Source organism: Pongo abelii, chromosome 2, assembly GCF_028885655.2.
Source record: "Pongo abelii isolate AG06213 chromosome 2, NHGRI_mPonAbe1-v2.0_pri, whole genome shotgun sequence".
NCBI lineage: Eukaryota > Metazoa > Chordata > Mammalia > Primates > Hominidae > Pongo > Pongo abelii.
The window spans coordinates 4,995,214-5,015,154 of record NC_085928.1 but is presented as its reverse complement, the minus strand read 5'-3'; the positions used below and the strand labels follow the sequence as shown (position 1 = coordinate 5,015,154).

Genomic DNA, 19,941 nt, shown 5'->3' with positions numbered 1-19,941 from the left:
ACAAGTCTGCATGACTTTCCAAGTAACTATCTTCCATGTGTGAACTCAGCAATTCATGCTGCTTTGATTTTACAGTCCCTCAAAGTCAACATAGTCTTCTACAATTACCATTGCAAGAGAAGAGAGAACATCGAGAATTGTGCCCCAGCTCTTAAATAGTTTTACCAAGAAGTGACATACCACTTACATTTCATTAGACAAAGCAAGGCACGAGGTATGCCTGACTTGAAGAGGGTGGGAATAACTGTTATTTCATGTGCCTGTAAGGAAAGAGAACTAGACATGGTGAGCAGCACTTAATGGCTACCAAACCACTTAAGATATTCAAAAACTAAGAGTCAGCTTTGCTAAGGGACTGCATGTTGGCACCAGGAATGATCGGTAATGTTATCACTAGCAGAACTGGGGAAAGCATGAAGTAGAGCAGATGCTTTAATAGTATTGTTTCATTATGACATGGCTGAGAAAAATAAAATCAATTACTGGCCCAGGCCACTGCGTGTATGGAGTTTGCATGTTCTCCCCACGTCTGCATGGGTTTTCTCCAGGTACTCCAGTTTCCTCCCACATCCAAAAGATGTGGATGTTAGGTGAATTGGTGTGTCTAAACCGTCCCAGTCTAAGTGAGTGTGGGCATGTATGAGAACACCCTGTGATGGAATGGTGTCCTGTCAAGGGCTAGTTCTCACCTTTTACCCTGAGATGCCACCTATGATCGTGAACTGGAATAAGTGGACAAATAATTATCTTACTTGTTGTTATTCATCTTTCTTAATGTATAGCTCACATTTATTTCAATGTTTACTATTACTAGTGGTTCCATCTTTATTTTGAAGTTTGGTGATGTTTTTGTGACCAGAAATGTGCCATAGGAACTTAATTCTGGTTTATATCAATTTGTCTATGGTAAAATAGGTTTTATTATATGTTATTTTGTTTAAAATTATAGTTTCTAGGAACCTCTGGATGAAGATAAATGAGGATTTACTGCAAAACTGGTGTTGAGTATATATTTGTGAAAAAACAGTATTGAATATGGTTCTAAAAATGCTCAAGAAACATACACATCATGAGATCCTTCAGTCACAGAAATAATAATCAAATTCCATCAAGAGAACATGTTTCAAAAAAGAAAAGCAGAGGGGTAAGGTCATATCTTAGAAGTTACATATAGAAATCCAGAGGAGGAATGGCCAGGGAGATCAGAAGAGAACCAGAGGTTGTGCTCACTTCGTCAGCACATATACTACAATTGGAATGATACAGAGAAGATTAGCATGGCCCCTGAACAAGGATGACATGCAAATTCATGAAGCGTTCCATAATAAATTAAAAAAACAAAGAAGAAGAAGAGAACCAGGGTAGGGTAGTGCAGTGCATAACTGTGAAAGACCAAGGCAGGAAACAGTTTTAGAAAAGTTAACTGTATTATATATATATTAAATAATAGAAAAGAGAACCGATTTGGTAATTAGGAAGATATAAGTTATATCAAAAAATATGTTTTCAGTAGTTAGATGGGACAGAAGCCCAATCATAGTAAATGGATCAAAGAGTGAATAAAAACAATGTAACTTTAGGGTTTGCAAGACACTAGCTTAAGAAAGTGAGTCATGAAAGTAGAGTCAGCAGAAAGTCTTAAATTGGCTTGGAGTTAATGGAGCATTGCAGTCTTATCCTGCCCTGCTCTCCTATCTCCCACCATGGATATTTGGAGGTAGGAGGACACATACCATAAGTGTTTATGGGACAGGTGACACCAGCTTTAAAATTTGCTGTCTATTATTTATCAGAAATTACACTTGAGCTTCATTTCTCTCATTTCGTCATCTTAGCAACCTGGCAAAGTAGGTATTTTAATTTCCATGTTATAGATAGGGTTGTTGGAGCTTAGAAGAAGATATCCCAAAATAAAGGCCTCAGAAGCAAAGTTTCTGTCTCTAACCTTCTGTTCCCCATCTCTTGCCCCTCATTTTCCCCCTAAGCAAGCCATAGAAACTATAATTCCTCTTTCTCCAGGTGCAGTTATAGAAACCACGACCCCCTTTCCCCAAAGCCAGCCAGAAACCCCAAAATGTCACTCTAACCTTCTTCCTTTCTGTGAAAGACCTGCCCATAAATAAATTCTTTGACTTGCATTGTTTGATAGTACGTCTTAAGACTCCCATTCTAGAAAGGGTCGTACCCCATACCCTGGAAGAAGGAATGCTGAACAATCAGGTCAAGAGGAATCTGAACAGACAGGCCTTGCTGAGTTTCTCCACACAGTCTGCTCTCATTAGGTCATATCCTTTTTGACCAATGAGAGTTCTACAGGGCTTTTCATTCTTCATCGAACCCAAGTATAAAAATGGGTAGTTTTCCCTGCATCTTTGCATCTCCATTTGCAAGGTTCCCATGTCACATAAAACTTGGATTAAATAAATTTGTTACGCTTTTCTCTTGCTATTCTTTTGGTTATATGAGTGCTGGCTGTGACTGTTATGATGAGAAGAAAAGGTATCACCCCCTTTGTTCCCCATAAGGCACAGTATTTTGGACATAGCAAGCTGTATGAAATGTATATAAATTTGAATTAAAATTACATGAGGCTGGGTGCCATGGCTCATGCCTATAATCCCAGCACTTTGGGAGGCCGAGGCAGGCGGATCATTTGAGGCCAGGAGTTTGAGACCAGCCTGGGCAACATGATGAAACCCTGTCTCTACAAAAAATACAAAAATCAGCTGGACGTGATGGTGCACGTCTCTAGTCCCAGCTACTTGGGAGACTGAGGAAGGAGGATCACTTGACCCCAGGAGATGGAGGTAGCAGTGAATCGAGATCATGCCACTGCACTCCAACCTGGTTGATAGAGGGAGACTCTGTCTCAAACAAAACAAAACAAAACAAAACCAAAAAAAGTTACATGAGTTAGTAAAGGACAGAGACTAATTTAAAACCTATATGTATCTTAGTCTCAAATCATTACATTCCCCACGAATACACTGGGATTCTCAGTGCCTTCTATCCTTTCATCAGGATTTGAAAATATTTATTTAAGTAGAAAATGAATGGACACACAGATCCTTACATATTGTGCATAATTTTTTTCCCTACAGGAATGTCCTTGTCATTTCTTTTTCTCCAAAGAATATAAAAGAAATGCAAATATTACATACCTCTTTAAAAAATACACTATTACAAAACAGTCAAGAGATAACAATCTTCATCTTGCAGAAACCAAATAGCCAGCAATTTATGTACCTAAAAATCCTGAAAGAAACATACATCAAAATGGTTATTTATTTATTTTTGAGACGGAGTCTTCCTCTGTTGCCCAGACTGGAGTGCAGTGGCCCGATCTCGGCTCACTGCAACCTCCGCCTCCCGGGTTCAAGCGATTCCCCTGCCTCAGTCTCCAGCGTAGCTGGGACTACAGGCGCTTGCCACCACACCCGGCTTTTTTTTTTTTTTTTTTTTTTTTTTTTTTTTTGTATTTTTACTAGAGACGGGGTTTCACCATGTTAGCCAGGATGGTCTAGATCACCTGGCCTCGTGATCCGCCCGCCTCGGCCTCACAAAGTGCTGGGATCACAGGCGTGAGCCACCGCGCCCGGCCCCAAATGGTTATCTTTGAGAGGTCCTGTGAGATCTCATTTTCTTCATCTTGTTTCTTTTTAGTATTTTTCACATTTTCTACAACAAATGCATTTTTCTTTTGTAATCACAGTCCCCCCTACAACAAATATCATACAATTCCGTTTCACATATGTAACAGTGATAAACATTTTAGAGATTAAGGCTTCACTCTCATCTGAACTACTGAGAAAATTTAGCAAGCGAATTTCCCCCTTGTCTTTAACTTACAAGAATTGCCCCAGTGTATTGTTCCTGTAGTCATGATGCCTAAGTCGGCCAGAATTCTAGAGGGTCCCCATCCCTGAGCAAAAAACAAACAAACAACAAACAAGAAAAAAGAAAGAAAGAAAGAAAAAAAAAAGAAACCCATGCACAAGACCTGAGATCTCTGAATCTCAGTTGGGGACACTGGAGAAAGAAAAGGAACAGCATCATGGATTGGCAACACATTTTATATAAGTATAAAGATAGGCCTTGCTCGAGATTTGTCCGGGATCCTCCAGCTTATCTCCGGACGCTCCGGTTGCCTAGTTACGAGAACTCGCTACCTCGAGTTCCGCCTCCTTTTTCCAGAGTACTCCCCTTTCTCCTCTCCTAGTCTCGCGCAGGGGCGGGTAGCCAGGACTCTGCAGCCACTCAGAGGCCTCCACCGCAGGACCTCAACCGATGATTGGACGAGAGCAGTACGGGCGTTGCCTGGGGAACGCCTTCCGCGCCTCGAAGTAACGTCAGCACGTCGACGCGGGGCTTTTCTTTAGCCGGGTCCCGCTAACTCGGCTACGGTGTTTCTGCGTCTTTGGTCAGGCTGCTCCTTGGCTAAGAGGGCAGTCGTCGCGGACCCACGCGGTTAGCAGGGCTTAGTGCTCGGGCAGGCCGCCTTCACTTCCCTCCCGGCTTTTCCTCCCGACTTATCCACTTTAGGGGCGTCTCGGAGTGGCGGAGGCCCCCGGGGAAGAGCGGGGTGCCGGTGTCCGCTCCGGGCTCGAATGGGAAGTGGCGGGAGGAGCGACCCGGGATGTTCAGTCTGATGGCCAGTTGCTGCGGCTGGTTCAAGAGGTGGCGGGAGCCCGTCAGGTAGGCTGGAGCCAGCTGTCCTGGCCGTCCTAGGGGTTGGGGATGGCTGCGCCCCAGGGGCGAGGCGCCGCCTCTTCCCCGCGCCTGGACGAGTCTATCCCAGGCCGCAAGGGATGCTTTCATTCCCAGGGTGTCCTGGGAGGGAGAGATTGGAGGATGTAGCCTTGTTGTCTGGTCGACTTTCCGTTGCGATTGACAATGCTTGTCGTTGTTATATTTTAAATAGGTTTGAATTTGTTAAAAAGTGTGTGTGTGTGTGTGTGTGTGTGTGTGTGTGTGTGTGTGTAATTGAAAACTATCCATTGTGTGTTTTTCCTCTGACGCTTTTGTAATGGAAATTCTTTTAAAAAGAGGAGGACATGGAATATAGTTTTCATAATATCCGCACATTCCATTCCAAGTCACACCTCCACACACCCCTACACAGTTGTATTTGAGGACGTGGGCTTGAAATCTGGCTCCACTACTTAATAATTACATGATTCAACCGTTTTGGCCTCACCTTTCTTAAATATTAAATGAGAGTGATAATACTCTGCTTTAGAAATATTGTATTCAATGAGAACAAGTGATAGTGTTTTCTTAACTGTAATGTGGCTTCCGATTTTCATACGGTCTCTAGTAAAACCGTTTAATTGAAAGGGTCCACTTTTTAACATTTCATTTTGAAATGCTGGAAGTATTAATAATTAGTACCTGTTACTTGATATTCATTCATTCAAAAAATATTTATTGAGAAAATACCTTGTGCCAGGCACTGTCTTAGGAAATAATCAGTGAAATTGATGCTTTTGAAACTGAGGCCTAACCGATAAAGAGACCTTGTGTTTGTTACATAAATAATGTTGACTTCACATAGTTCTAGTCTGGAATTGGGCCAAGGGTAAGATAAAGCAGTTTGTTTTTTTTTAATTGTTAACATTTTAAGTTAACAATTTTTTGCCATGAGAATGAACTATCCTTTAAAGAATGAATCTGAAAAGCTACACTTACACATTATAACAGAAAATACATGTCTAGATTGGAAAAAAAGTAACTTTAAATGAACCTAGAGATTCTTCCCCATTATTAGCTCCTAACTAAATTTACCATGAGAATGAACTATCCTTTAAAGAATGAATTTGCCATGAGAATGAACTATCCTTTAAAGAATGAATCTGAAAAGCTACACTTACACATTATAACAGAAAATACATGTCTAGATTGGAAAAAAAGTAACTTTAAATGAAACTAGAGATTCTTCCCCATTATTAGCTCCTAACTAAATTTGAATGTTTTAAATATAAGTAGTAAGATCAACTCTGTAAGTCAAAAATGGGCTGGGTGTGGTGGCTCACGCCTGTAATCCCAGCACTTTGGGAGGCCGAGGCTGGCCGATCTTTGGAGCCCTGGAGTTCGAGACCAACCTGGGCAATATGGCGAAACCCCGTTTCTACAATAAAATAAACGGGCACGTTGACGCACGCCTGTAGTCCAAGCTACTTCGGAGGCTGAATCAGTAGGATCACTTGAGCCTGGGAGGCGGAGGTTGCAGTGAGCCGATATCGCTGCACTCCCTGGGTGACACAGTGCAACCCTGTCTCAAAAAAAAAAGAGAAAAAAGTCAAAGAGTGGTTTTAGGTGCATAGATTCTGATTTATTTGTTTTAATTATATTCTGGTCTGATTTCACAGTATCTACTAAGACTTTGAGGGTCATTCATAATAGTTGACCCCTCATTTTCCTCCGTGTCTGCTTTTAAGAAATGTATTTGGTTTCTGTGAAGGCATATATATAACTTACGTTCTTTTAACGAGAAACAGTGAAAAGGTGTAATTCGAAGAAGGAGTGTTCAATTTCATTCATCATTCTTAGTCTTTCCTTTTCTTAGCAGCTCTTGTATATATACTGTCTGGAATGATTTGTTTAAAGAAAAGACAGAGTTCAGAGAAAGGAGAATGTATTGATTTCCAAGTAGAACAGATCATTGAATTTTCTTAATAAAGCATTACTAAAATTTAGCTGCATAACCCAGAGTGTATTTTCTTCTTTAATAAGCACCATCTAAATTTGTCCTGTCCAGTAGGATAACAACGAGCTACACGTGTCTGTTAAGCATTTGAAATGTGGCTAGTCTGAATTGAGATGCTGTTAAGTGTATGTTTAATACATAGTGGGCTTTGAAGAAAGATTTATTATGCAAAAAAGTCAGCATCTTATCAGTCTTTTAAAAGTATGATTACATGTTGAAATGATAACTTTTGCATTATGCATAACTTTTTGCATATTATTTATAATATATTAGAATTAACTTTTTTTTACTTTTTAAAAAATGAGATTACTAGAGAATTTCAATGTATATGTTGCTTATGTTACATTTCTATTGGATCTTACTGCTCTAGATCATAGCCTAATGTAAAGGACATAGGTAAACGTCTCAATTTGGATAACTGTCAAAGGATTTGAACACAAGTTGTATTACACCTGTCTTCTAAGTCCCCTTGTTCAATGCCTGATTTATAATAGTGGCTGAATAAATATTTGCCAAATATTGTATGTGGTTTGATTTTTCTTAGTAATAATCATCCTGAAGTAAATAACATTAGCAAGTAGTTCCATTTATTTTACTGGAATAAATGAGAGGTGAGCAAGCTAATTTTAAAAACAAAATTTTGTGCTTTTATGGTATTCTCTATTTTTTCAACAGAAATTGCCTGTTTGATTATTATGTATGTATTTGTTTTCTGTAGAATTTCTTATTAGGATTCTTCTTCGTGTGTATATTTTATGAAGATAAAATGTGAGGAGTGAATTTGTAAAAGAGATGATGATGGTTATTAATATACTATATTTGACATTACTTTGCAGATTTGTTTAATACATTCTGTACCCATTGTATTTGTCCACCTCTCCTCACTTAGATCCTCTCCTACTGAGAATATTATTCCAGACATTGGAATCAGGGATTAGATTTGTGTGATAAGGACAAGGCAGGAGTCAGAGATCAAGTGTTAAGGCACCAGTTTAGGTCAGGAGTCAAGATCTTATAAAAGTTTAACCCTTGATCCCCCTTAGTGGAATACTGAACCTCGCTTATTTGGGGTTTGGTATGGCCCCATTCATGAATTTTGGTTCAGTTTGGTACAGCTCCATTCATGACTCAATGAATGTGGAAATAAACTCTTGAAACTTTTATTGTTCCTAAGTTTATCTTTTAAAAATATGTTACCAAATTGCTCCTCAGAAAGGATTAAAAAAGAGAAAACACAGTTTCTACTCCTACCAACAGTGCATTGGAGTGCCTGTTTCACTGAGAAAATCAGGAGTCATCGGTTTTTCATCTTCTTCACGTTATAGGGGAAACTGCTTTCTGCTCTGAGTTTCTGGTGGGTTTTTTTTTTTTTTTTTATTACTAGGAAGATGAACTTTTTTTCCTTGCACATTTTTGTTTCTCTCAGCAATTGTCCATTGATTACCGTTGTGTTTTTTCTATTGGGGCAGGTGTGTTTTCTTACTGAATTTTTAAAAAGAAATTTTAAGTGTTTGTCATAGCTACTGTTTCTCTGTAGTACAATTGACACTTGAACAACGCAGGATTTAGGAGCACTGAGCCCCGCCTTGCTAGCACAGTCAGAAATCCACATATAACTTTTGACTTCCAAAAAACTTAATTACTGATAGCCTCCTGTTGACTAGAAGCCTTACATGAATAGTCAGTTATCACATATTTTTTATGTTATATGTATAATTTATTGTATTCTTAAAATAAAGTTAGAGGAAAGGAAATGTTAAGAAAGTCATCAGGGGCCGAGCGCAGTGGCTCACGCCTGTAGTCCCAGCACTTTGGGAGGCTGAGGTGGGTGGATCACTTGAGCTCAAGAGTTCAAGACCAGCCTGGCCAACATGGCGAAACCCTGTCTCTACTAAAAATACAAAAATTAGCTAGATGTGGTGGCGGGCACCTGCAATACCAGCTACTCGGGAGGCTGAGGCAGGAGAATCACTTGAACCTGGGAGACAGAGGTTGCAGTGAGCTGAGATTGTGCCACTGCACTCCAGCCTGGGCGACAGAGCAAGAAAGTGGAAGTGGATCATCATAAAAGTCTCCATCCTTATCTTCTTCCCATTGAGTAGGCTGAGGAGAAAGAGGAAGAGGGGTTGGTCTTACTGTCTCAGGAAGGTTTCAGAGGCAGAAGAGGTGGAAATGGAGGCTGGGGAGGCAGAGGAGGCAGGAGAGAAAGGCACACGGGTAACTTTCATTAAAAACAAATTTGTGTATAAGTAGAACTGTGCAGTTCAAACATGTGTTGTTCAAGGGTCAGTTGTATAATATTGCAAGTATTTTCTTTCCATTTGTTATATTTTCAACTTTTTGTGATTTTTAAATACAAACATTTAAAATTTTTGAATTCAGGCTGGGTGTGGTGGCTCACACCTGTAATCCTAGCACTTGGGAAGATCGCTTGAGCCTAGGAGTTTGAGATCAGCCTGGACAATATAGGGAGACCCCGTCCGTACAAAAAAGTTTTAAAAAATTAGCCAGAAATAGTGGCATGTGCCTGTAGTCCGAGCTACTTGGGGGGCTGAGGCAGGAGGATCGCTTGAGCCCAAGAGGTGGAGGCTGCAGTAAGCCAAGGTTGTCCCACTGCAGCCTATCCTGGGTGACAAGGTGAAACCCTGTCTCAATCAATCAATCAATCAAAAGACTAAATAAATATTTTAAATTCAGATATATTACTCTTTCAGTGTAATGTTTAGAAAGTTCATCAGCATTCCAAGATTACATTCACGTATACTTTTTTTCTTGTAGTTTTATATTTTCATTTTTAACATTAAAAAATGTTAATCTATTGCAATCTGTTTAGCCTATAGGGAGCAGCCTTCATCCTGAGTACAGGACACAAGGTCTGTGAAGCTATGATGCTCAGTAAATCTCTGGGCCTTATAGCAGATTCTAACCCTTACACATTCTCATCTACACGTTTTGAGCTCCTGTTATTTATAACATAGCATCTAGGTGATGAAATAGTGCATGTAAAATATAATGATCGAATATGCAAGAGTTGAAAGATTATTTTTAAGATTTTTAACGAGAATCAGGAAAGAGGATTTTAGAAGGGGTGTAATTTTACCTGGGTCTTGAAGAAATTTGTGCAACAAATTTTGCATGCAAATTTTGGTCACAAAATTCTTTGTTTATATGAAAATATGCATGTTATATAACTCCTTATATATTATGCATATATAACTAACAAAAATATTTGGACTATTATTTAACCAAAAAGAAAGATATAATAAGTACCATATGCCTGCCAGGTTTTATAAATATTAATCTTTAGTCATCATATTTCAATTTTATTTTAGTAAGTAGGTAACAAATCGTTGAAACTTCCTGCCCCGTATTCATCTCCCACCATTCTTCCACAGAGTTAACCTTTCATTGGAACTGATTTCTTGTCCATCTATGTTTTTTTAGCATCACAAATACAACCTATCAAAGCTTTACTTCAAATTTATTAGTAAATTGTTTGCTGTGGCCAAGTCTAAAATGAGATATAGTACACAATGTTTCTAGTGGTCTGTTATGTCCTCTTTGCTATGAACTTTTTCATGGAGGGAATACTTAGCTCCCTAATACCATCATTCTTGGCCTAAATAAATATAACTGTAAATCTACACCATTTATAGAAATTGCTGAGTTCTTAATTTTCTAATTAAGCTGTATGTACAGATTAGCAAGGATTATCTATTGTGCTGTATGCTGAACTGGAATATTTTACATCTCTTTTTATCCCCCTAGTTCTTCTTGATTATGGATAGTAAGAATTTTAGAATTTTAAGATAGAAAAGGACCTAGAGACATTCTTATTCTACCCCCTTATATTTTAGAGATGAAAAAATGGACACTAAGAATTTGACTTGATCAGGGCTTAAAAGCAGACTATAAACCCAAGCTTGGTCTTCTCACTATTTATTCATACTCAGTAAATTTAGATAATGATTTTGCTGTAATATGGGGTTGTAGATTTGAATTGAAACGTCAGAAAATAGTGTACTGCAATAAAATCACACTATTTTTTCGATACATTTTTTTCTATCAATTTGTCGTATAGTGATTTTTTAAAATTCTCACATATGTGTCATAAAACCGTGTTCTAAAGTATTTTTTTGTATATGTATGTTACTTTTAGAATTTATATGTTTATGTTAAAATTTAGAATTTGCTCCATGTAGTTTTAAGTATTGTAGATAATAGAGTTCCGATATGTCAAACTTTGATTTTAGTGTTTTTAGCGAAATGTTTTCTTTGACTTGCATAATATTTTTGAAGTTAGAAACAGCTTTTATGGGCCAGGCATGGTGGCTCGCGCCTATAATCCCTGCACTTTGGGAGGCCGTGGCGGATGGATCACTTGAGGTCAGGAGTTTGAGATGAGCCTGGCCAACATAGTGAAACCCCGTCTCTACTAAAAATACAAAAAATTAGCCAGTCGTGGTGGCAGACTCCTGTAATCCCAGCTATTTGGGAGGCTGAGGCAGGAGAATTGCTTGCACCCAGGAGGCAGAGGTTGCAGTGAGTCGAGATCTCGCCACTGCACGCTCCAGCCTGGGTGACAGAATGAGACTCCGTCTCTAAAAAAAAAGGAATAGCTTTTATGTAATTATCATATTGAAAGTATTATCTTCCTTAGTTAAAAGATGAGGAAGTTTAGACTTGTAGGTGTTCAGATGATTGTGATGATGTCATTCAGGAAAGATTCAGAATTTAAATGTTTTCTAAGTTCAATCCTCCCTAATGCCATGATGCTTATATTTCTGATTTTTTTTTTTTTTTTTAATAGAGACAGGATCTCACCATATTGCCCAGGTTGTTCTCAAACTCCTGGGCTCAAACAGTCTTCCTGTCTTGGCCTCCCAAAGTACTGGGATTACAGGCATAAGCCATTGTGCCTGACCAGTATTTCTGATATATTAATTTGTATATCTGTTATATAAAAAGGAATTCTGAGATAAGATATTCTCATGTTCTCACTTAGGAGATCTATTACATACATTGTGTTGACTTGAACAATATTAATTATTAGCTCCTGGAGTACGGAAGTCTTCACTTGTTTCGGCAGGTAGCTGAAGTGATGTAAAACAGACCTTTGGATCTCTTAATCTCTACCTTTGATTTTTTTTTGTTTTTACTAAGAATTATTTCAGTTTTTTCTTTTGTAATGGAGATTTTATTTGTCGTGTTGAGAATAAGGATACAGACATTTCAAATTGTACACAATTCTTAACATACATGCCAAAAATCTAGAAAACCTCTATTGTAATTCCTTTTTCTGAGACGGTCTCGCTCTATTGCCTAGGCTGGAGTGCAGAGGAGTGATCACGGCTCACTGCAGCCTTGACTGCCCGGGCTCAACCGATCCTCCCACTTCAGCCTCCCAAGTAACTGGGAGGTGCATGCCACGATGCCTGGCTAATTTTTTTTTTTATTTGTAGAGACAAGGTTTCACCATGTTGACCAGGCATGTCTCAATCTCCTGGGCTCAAGTAATTCTCCCACCTTGGCCGTCCGAAGTGCTGGGATTATAGGTGTGAGCCACTGTGCCCGGCCTCTTTTTTAAATAGTTATTATAGTGACATTCCAACTTAACATTTGGAGGCAAATTTTTCTTAAGAGGATTATCAAGAGCCAGTATCTACAAGTGTTTGATAAGCTGTACACGTTCTACCAATTCACAGTTTAATAGCATGTACACTATATACCCAAATTTTCAATCTTTCACAGCACATTAACACAGTTATTAGGAAATCAGGACTTCTGTGACCTAAGATGTTATAGTGTACACAATTCTGACAGGGAGAGCCGTGATCAAGGAGTGGTTTTCTTTAGGAAACAATTCTGTGAAAAAAAACAACAACATGGGAATAGAAGTAATTTAAAATGTTCAAGACATTAAATGCAGGATTCTGACTCTGTATTGCCATTTAGTATATTTTGTTTTACAATATATAAAAACTAAGCCCCCATCTATGGAATGTTAAGCTGACATCCAAGACAGTCAAAACTTCCTGTAATTCAATATCCCATACTATTTTCTGGTTTCACCAAAAAATAAACAACCAGAGAATTATTTCACCTCCTGAAAAAACTTAACAATGGAATGAGGTGGGAGTTCCTGCTTCTTAAAAATGTTTCTAGAGCTACTAAAAAACTTGCACTTACAAAGCAGTTGATAAAAATACCCTGGATTGTACAAGAAGGGAGACAGGGACTACTGATAAGACATGGTATATGATATTAATCAGACTTGGCTTCTTTCTCTCCTGCTTCATCAGAGGTTGGAGTCTCATCGGTTTTAGTTTCTTCATTTTCTGCAGGTAAATCTTCTTTAGTTTCTTGGTTAGCCACTTTGGCCTGTTTTCCCTATGCTCCCCTTTTCCCATTTGTTTCCTTTTTTTTTTTTAATCTGAAGATTTATCCTTTCCTGATGCCTCTTTGGCTTCGTTTCCACTTTTGCAGGAGCAGGTTTAGCTGACAAGTGCGCAGATCTCCTCTTGGGCTCTTCCTTCGCCACCCCTTCGGCTGAACTGACCTTCCTCTTGGGTATCTTGGCGGTGGGAAGGGCACTTGCTGGGCACCTGTGGGCCACGGCGCTGAGAGCCTTCGCGAAGCTGGGCTGCCTGGCTACTGGCACTCCTCCCGCCGCCCGAGCTGCTGAGACCCCTATTTCAGTTTTGAAAGTCTTTGTGTTAATTAGTACCTTGAAACCATGAGCATGTAAGCTTATATTTCAGCCAATTTGATATATGTGGATTTAATTACATTCTTTAATATGAACTATTTTGATGTGAAGATTTATATAAATTAGCTTCATTACAGTACTTTCTCAATCTAAAGTTATGTATTTTAATTTTACTTAGTATTTACTCAGCAAATGGGGGTCAGAAAATGTTTGTTGTTTCTTTCAGTAAAGAAGCCTACTGTGTGCCCAGCATATTTGATATAGGCGCTACAGAGCTGATAAAGAGAAGTTCTGCTAGAGGAGCTTGTATAAAAAGTAGCCGGGGATGGTTGTGAAGGGCTGGGGGAATACTCGGCATGGAAGAAATCCTCGGCATGGCAGGCTTCCTGGGAGTGGCAGAAGTGGGGGCTGCCAAATTGAGACTTGATTCTCTATAAGGATTTTAAGCAGAAAAATGCTATGGTTAGATTTTTTTTTTTTTTTTTAAACAGCCTCATGCTGTCACCCAGGCTAGAGTGCAGTGGCATGATCCCAGCTCATTGCAGCCTTATTTAATTTTCATTATATCCCTTTAGAGTAGCTATTGTTATTATCCTATTTCATTCATGAAATTTTGAGAAGTAATGTGTCATATAGCTTAGAAACGGCAAATCTGGCACTTGGACTCAGGTCTGTAACACCAAGTTTGTGGCTACATTTCAGAGTACCCATAATACCTCTTATGTTACTTATTACTAGTATAACATATTGTAAGTCTTATAATACTACAGAGTCCTTTGTATCTCAGCCTTTCTATAATCAAAAACCCAGGGATGACTATAATATTGGGAGTGAGGGGATCACTTTCAACTTCTGGAAAGGTTACATCATTAATTATTTGATAATACAGTTTGAGTATCTCTTTTTTTTGTTTTGTTTTGTTTTTTTTTGAGACGAAGTCTCGCTGTGTCACCCAGGCTGGAGTGCAATGGCACAATCTCAGCTCACGGCAGCCTCCACCTCTTGGGTTCAAGTGATTCTCCTGTCTCAGCCTTCTGAGTAGCTGGGATTGCAGGTGTGCACTACCAAGCCTGGCTAATTTTTTTGTATTTTTAGTAGAGATGGGGTTTCACCATGTTGGCCAGGCTGCTCAAACTCCTGACCTCAAGTGATCCATCTGCGTTGGCATCCCAAAGTGCTGAGATTACAGGCGTGAGCCGCCGTGCCTGGCCCAGTTTAAGTATCTCTTAGCTGAAATGCTTGGGACCTAAAAATTGTGAAATTTTTAATTTTTTTTTGATTTTGGAACATTTGTATATATATGTAGTGAAGTATCTTGGGAATGGCCTCCAAGCCTAAACACGAATTTCATTTATGTTGTATATACAATAGCCTGAAGGTAATTTTATAAAATATTTTAAATAATTTTGTGCATATAACAAAGTTTTGATTGCGACCTGTCACATGAGGTCAGGTGTGGAATTTTCCACCGTGGTGTCATGTTGGTGCTTAAAAGGTTTAGGATTTTGGAGCGTTTCAGATTCCAGATTTTTGGACTAGGGATGCTTATTTACTGGTTCCTTAAGTAGAAGTATGTCAAGTTCCCTTTAGACTCACTACATAGTTGTATTGAGTTGTGACTGTGTTCTTCTTTTGTTTAAGGCTGCTATACTGAGATATGCTCTTAACCCCTTGTTTATCAACTCATAATGTGATTGGTATTTTCTCGTGCAGTGTTCTCAGTCTGGAATCCCTTCATCTTCCTTCTGTTTTTACCTTTCCCTTGCTTGGCTAACTTCTCACTTTAAGAACTTAGGTTAGGCATTACCTTAAGAAGCTTCTCTGACCTTCTGCCCTAACTTTGCGCTGGATAAAGTCCCCTTGTTCTATATCCCATTATCATCTTACAAATATAGCTAAACATTTTAAACTTTCGTAGTGTGAGAATGTATTTGTATGTTTTAGTCACTCTCTCTAGAGGCTGAGCACTTCAGGACAGAAAAGATGGCTGAGGCATTTTTGTGTCCACAGTGCTTAACGTGCTTTAATTGTATTACCATCTGACCAAATGATTAAATGATTGATTTTATTGCTAGTGTCAACTTGTGTAGACACTGTAAACCTAAGAGTATTGTATATTATTTTTTCAATTTGAAGGGCTAATGTATTTGATCAAATAATCGTCAGACTAAAAGATATTGGCAGTCTTTCATCTCTCTGTTGTCGTACAGCACCACAGCCAAACTGTTCCCGATAATAATTTACCATATTTTTGTATGTATGTGTGCATGCATATATGAATGAATGAATGAATGAATGAATGACAGGGACTCATTCTGTTGCCCAGGCTTCAATGCAGTGGTGCAGTCATGGCTCACTGCAGCTTCAATGGGCTCAAGTGATCCTCCCACCTCAGCCTTCCCAGTAGCCAGGACTGTAGGCACACATCACCATTCCCAGCTAATTTTTTAAAAAAGTTGTTGTAGAGACAGAGTCTCATTATGTTGTCCAAGCTGGTCTTGGGCTTAAGTGATCCTCTTGCTTCGGCCTCCCAGAGTGCTGGGACTACAGGTGTGAGCCACCATGCCCGTCCAATTTATCATATTTTAAAAAGCTATAGCTACGTGTACATTGTAAACTTGGTTAAATAAATTATACCTCTTTATAGAAGTTTGAGTTTTAGGTGAATGTTAACCTTTTAATCGCATTCTATCCTGAAAGTATAAATTTAATGCTTTGTTATCAGGCTTTGCAGTAATCCATGCTGTGATTTTTATTTGTACTGCTTGTTATTTATGTTTATTCAGTAATGCTTTAATTCCCTAAAACATTTAATTAAAGCCTTTTTTCAAGAATAGGACATAGTCTTAAAAATTAACTAGTTGCAAAGGTAGTAAAAGTGAAAATAGAAATAGAATTATTTTATGCCAGTCTCAACACTATTATAATTCTGTAATGTGATTTTCTTCTTTGAAGGACATTTTTGTTTGTTTGAGCCTAATAGCCTATAAATAAAGACAGACTCTTAAGGTAAAAGCTAATTTTCTTGGTGGCTTTAGGAACAGTGTTTCAAAATGCATAGTATATATGTATTTAGATGTTTGTTTTTTTAAAAAACTGAAATCTTGACAAGAATGGAGAAAAACGTGAGGTGCTCTATGTAATAGAGAACAAGGAATTATTTTTCATAAAAAGGTGGATCAGGGAATTTTTACTTTGACTCATAAGGGATGTGAAAAGTTTTCGTGATGTTTCCAGGAACTGCCGACTCAGTTGATGCTTATTTGTTTATTTGTGGTATTGTCTTCTCTGACTTCCAGAGTGGGCTCTGTGGCCTGCTGTCTGTCCTTATGACTGCCCACTGCTTCCCCTAATTTATAACAGTTATCTCATGTTACTGTAATTACCTCTCCAGTGCCTTTTTTCTTGCTAGGCTCTAAGGTTTATGAGGCCTAAGAATTGTGGATATTTGTTTGCTGCTATGTAATGGGTGCTTAATATTTATGGAGTAAATGATGTAAACTAATAGAAAACAGGGATTTATTCCCCAAAAGTAATTGCTTTCATTCATGGCAATGTTTAAAGCACTGTAGATCTTGAAATGCATTGTATACATAAAGAACAATTGAGTTAGCTTTAATATTAGCATTACTTTAGTCCAATTCATTATATCTCTAGTAACTTGAATTATCTAAAATATTTATTTTATCATTGTATTTTATTTTTTGAGACAGCATCTCACTCTGTTGCCCAGGCTGGAGTACAAGTGGTACGATCTTGTCTCACTACAACCTCTACCTCCCGGGTTCAAGTGATTCTTGCAGCTCAGCCTCCCAGGTAGCTGGGACTACAGGCGTGTGCTGCCACGCCTGGCTAATTTTTGTATTTTTTTTTTTTTTTTTTTTTTTTTTTTTGTAGTAACGGGATTTCACCGTGTCGTCCAGGCTAGTCTCGAACGCCTGAGCTCAAGTGATCGGCCCTCCTCAGCCTCCCAAAGTGCTGAGATTACAGGAATGAACCACCAGGCCTGACCTGGCTTGTTTTATTTTGTTTTATTATTTTATTTTATTTTTGAGATGCAGTCTTGCTCTGTTGCCCAGACTGGGGTGCAGGGGCGTGATCTCGGCTCATTGCAACCTCTGCCTCCTGCATTCAAGCGATTCTTCAGCCTCAGCCTCCTGAGTAGCTGGGATTACAGGTGTGTGCCACCATGCCCAGCTAATTTTTGTATTTTTAGTAGAGATGGGGTTTTGCCATGTTTCTCAGGCTGGTCTCGAACTCCTGAGCTCAAAGTGATCTGCCCACCTCAGCCTCCCAAAGTGCTGGGATTACAGCTGTGAGCCACCACACTTGGCCTGTTTTATTTTTGAGACAGGGTCTTGCTGTGTTGCCCTGGCTTCAGTGCAGTGACACAGTCATGGCTCACTACAGCCTTGACCTGCCAGGCTCAAGCAGTCCTCCTGTCTCAGCCTCTGGAGTGGCTGGGACTACAGGGATGTGCCTCCGTGCTTTGCTAAGCTACTCATTTTAAATGCTACGTTATCCATCTTCTCTGGATAGTCATTTACTATATTTTGTTTTGGAAGTTATTTTGTACTTAAATCTTGTTCTTTGATATTTGATAGTTCTATGAATTACTTAATTCATAATTATGAATTATTAAAACAAAATAATAAAATTATATTCTTAGTATCTTGCAGCTTCCTTAAGAAGTAAATTCGTATTTTTCATAGTTGATAATGCAGGTACATTTCCAGATGGATAGAGGTTCCTAGACCTTGCCTACTACCTCTTCTCCATAAATCTATAATCTGCTGTGGGTCTTTGTGGCATTCCCACTGGCTTCACCACCAGCCAATTGAGAATGGGGCCCTGGAGTGCTGCTTATTGTGATTTACCTTTTTCTCGCACTGAGTCAAGTATAGACACAGCTTCTGTTTATTTCCCATGCTAGGTATGGGATGGTTGAAACATCTAGAAAAGATAAAGGCTTCTAGATAACAAAGGAAATTAACATGGAATTCATTTTACTCATAGTAGAAGTCAGAATCCTCACAGTGGCCTATGGGCTTACGTGAACTGGTCTCTGATGTGTCTCTGACTTCCTGTCTTCCTATTCTGCTCCTTTCTCACTTGGTTTCATCACAGTGGCTTCCTTGCTGATTCTTGGGCCTTCCTGCGTTTCTGTACCTAAGTGTCTTTGCACCAGCTGTTCTCTCTTGCCCCGAATATATGCATGACTCACTCCCTCCTTCAAGTCCTTGCTCAGATTTTACCTTCTGAATGAGGTCTGCCTTGACCGCCCTATATAAAACTGCCCCCACCTCCCACCCCCAACCTTGATCCCTTGTACCCTGCTCTACTGTTTTTTTCCCCATAGTACCTAATCACCTTCTAATGTACTATAAAATTTACACTTTATTATTTATCATATTATTAGTGTCTGTCTTTTGTCTCTAAAATGTAAGCTTAATAAGGAAGAGTTTATCTGTTTTTGTTTGTTTTATTATGGTAGTGGTTGCTGTAATAAACAAGTGTGTCTCAAATACCTAGAACACTGGTGTCTGGTATATAGAAGATGGTCAGTGATTATTTATTTAAGAAATTATCAATTTGGCTTTTGCCAGACTGAGTTTGTTCTTTCCCAGCTTGTGACCCATAACTAGACTGCCTCATACTCTCACCTCTGTCTTCTGTCTTTGTTATATGGCCCCTTCGAGTACACCAGATTTTTTTTTTTTTTACAAGTCTAAATCCAAGAGAGCAAAGCCTAGAGAAGTGAAAGGACACCCTTTACCACCATCTAAATTCTGTTTTCAGCCCTCCATGGAATGATTGCTAAAGAGGAATAACTATACTCCATAGGAGATTGGCCATACCCTGTGGTCTAAATATGGCAGCTGTGTTAAGCTGTGGCTTTCTTTTTCTATGTATTCCCAAGGCAGTTTTCATTTCCAAATCCATGGTGATAACGGACTATCTCACCTGTTATACTGTGCAGAGTTCAACCTGGAAAAGAAATGACTATATAGTGGTAAACAGAATCACCAATTAACAGGACTAGGACCAGTATAATAGGTTTGTTCCTTTATACCTGTCCCACATTTAAATCCCTACGAGTTAGGTGAATTAGGTTCTGGTTCTGAGTCTGTAACTCAGATTCATTGTGTGACCTTTGACCAGATTACTTAATTTATCTGGACTTATGTTTCTTCAGTTTTTAAGTTGAACTAGATTTTTTTTTCCCCCCCTGTGGATTTTAGCTGTATCATGAGAAATATTTTAAACTTTACAATTATAGTAACCTTCTCTCAAAATGTTAGCACTTCATAATCATGTTATTATACATAAATTTATATTTGGTAAGATGCTACATATTTAAAAACAGTTATTACTTTCATAAGATAAACAGATTCATGATATTTGTTAGCTTTCAATAAACTAGAAAATTGAGTCTTTAGTCATGATAGATAACTCAGAGTTAGATTGTCTCCCCACCTCCCTTTGTATCTTCCTTCTTTTGCTTATTCTCTGTCGTTTGGATTAT

At 38.7% G+C, this 19,941-nt stretch overlaps 2 protein-coding genes, 1 non-coding gene and 1 pseudogene across 12 annotated transcripts in view; 2 read left to right on the top strand and 2 right to left on the bottom strand.

Annotated features, from left to right (window-relative positions):
* PROS1 (protein S) overlaps nt 1-4,173 on the bottom strand; it is a 105,493-nt gene extending 101,320 nt beyond the window's left edge. For 3 of the 4 annotated variants that reach the window (XR_008523488.2, XM_054551234.2, XM_054551235.2), the window contains exons 1-2: nt 3,850-4,173; nt 3,162-3,255 (exon numbers count right to left, since the gene is read on the bottom strand). The gene's annotated coding sequence lies outside the window, so the exon portion shown is untranslated. Of the gene's footprint in view, nt 1-3,161; nt 3,272-3,849 lie in introns of those variants that run through there. The other variant, XM_024245210.3, reaches the window with a different exon arrangement.
* LOC112132792 (U6 spliceosomal RNA) lies at nt 1,223-1,329 on the top strand. Its single transcript, XR_002914514.1, has one exon. It is a non-coding gene; the product is annotated as a U6 spliceosomal RNA (small nuclear RNA).
* Nucleotides 4,174-4,324: 151 nt separating the features above from the next.
* The window catches only part of ARL13B (ADP ribosylation factor like GTPase 13B), a 72,687-nt gene continuing 57,070 nt past the window's right edge, over nt 4,325-19,941 (top strand). For 4 of the 7 annotated variants that reach the window (XM_024244625.3, XM_024244626.3, XM_054551238.2 and 1 more), the window contains exon 1: nt 4,356-4,695. Coding sequence is in view for 3 of the 7 variants with exons in the window: in XM_054551240.2 (XP_054407215.1) it covers nt 4,637-4,695 (59 nt within the window). In the remaining 4 variants the exon portion in view is untranslated. Of the gene's footprint in view, nt 4,696-19,941 lie in introns of all 7 variants that reach the window. The other 3 variants (XM_054551240.2, XM_024244624.3, XM_054551242.2) reach the window with 2 other exon arrangements.
* On the bottom strand, nt 12,971-18,343 carry LOC112132699 (non-histone chromosomal protein HMG-14-like; annotated as a pseudogene).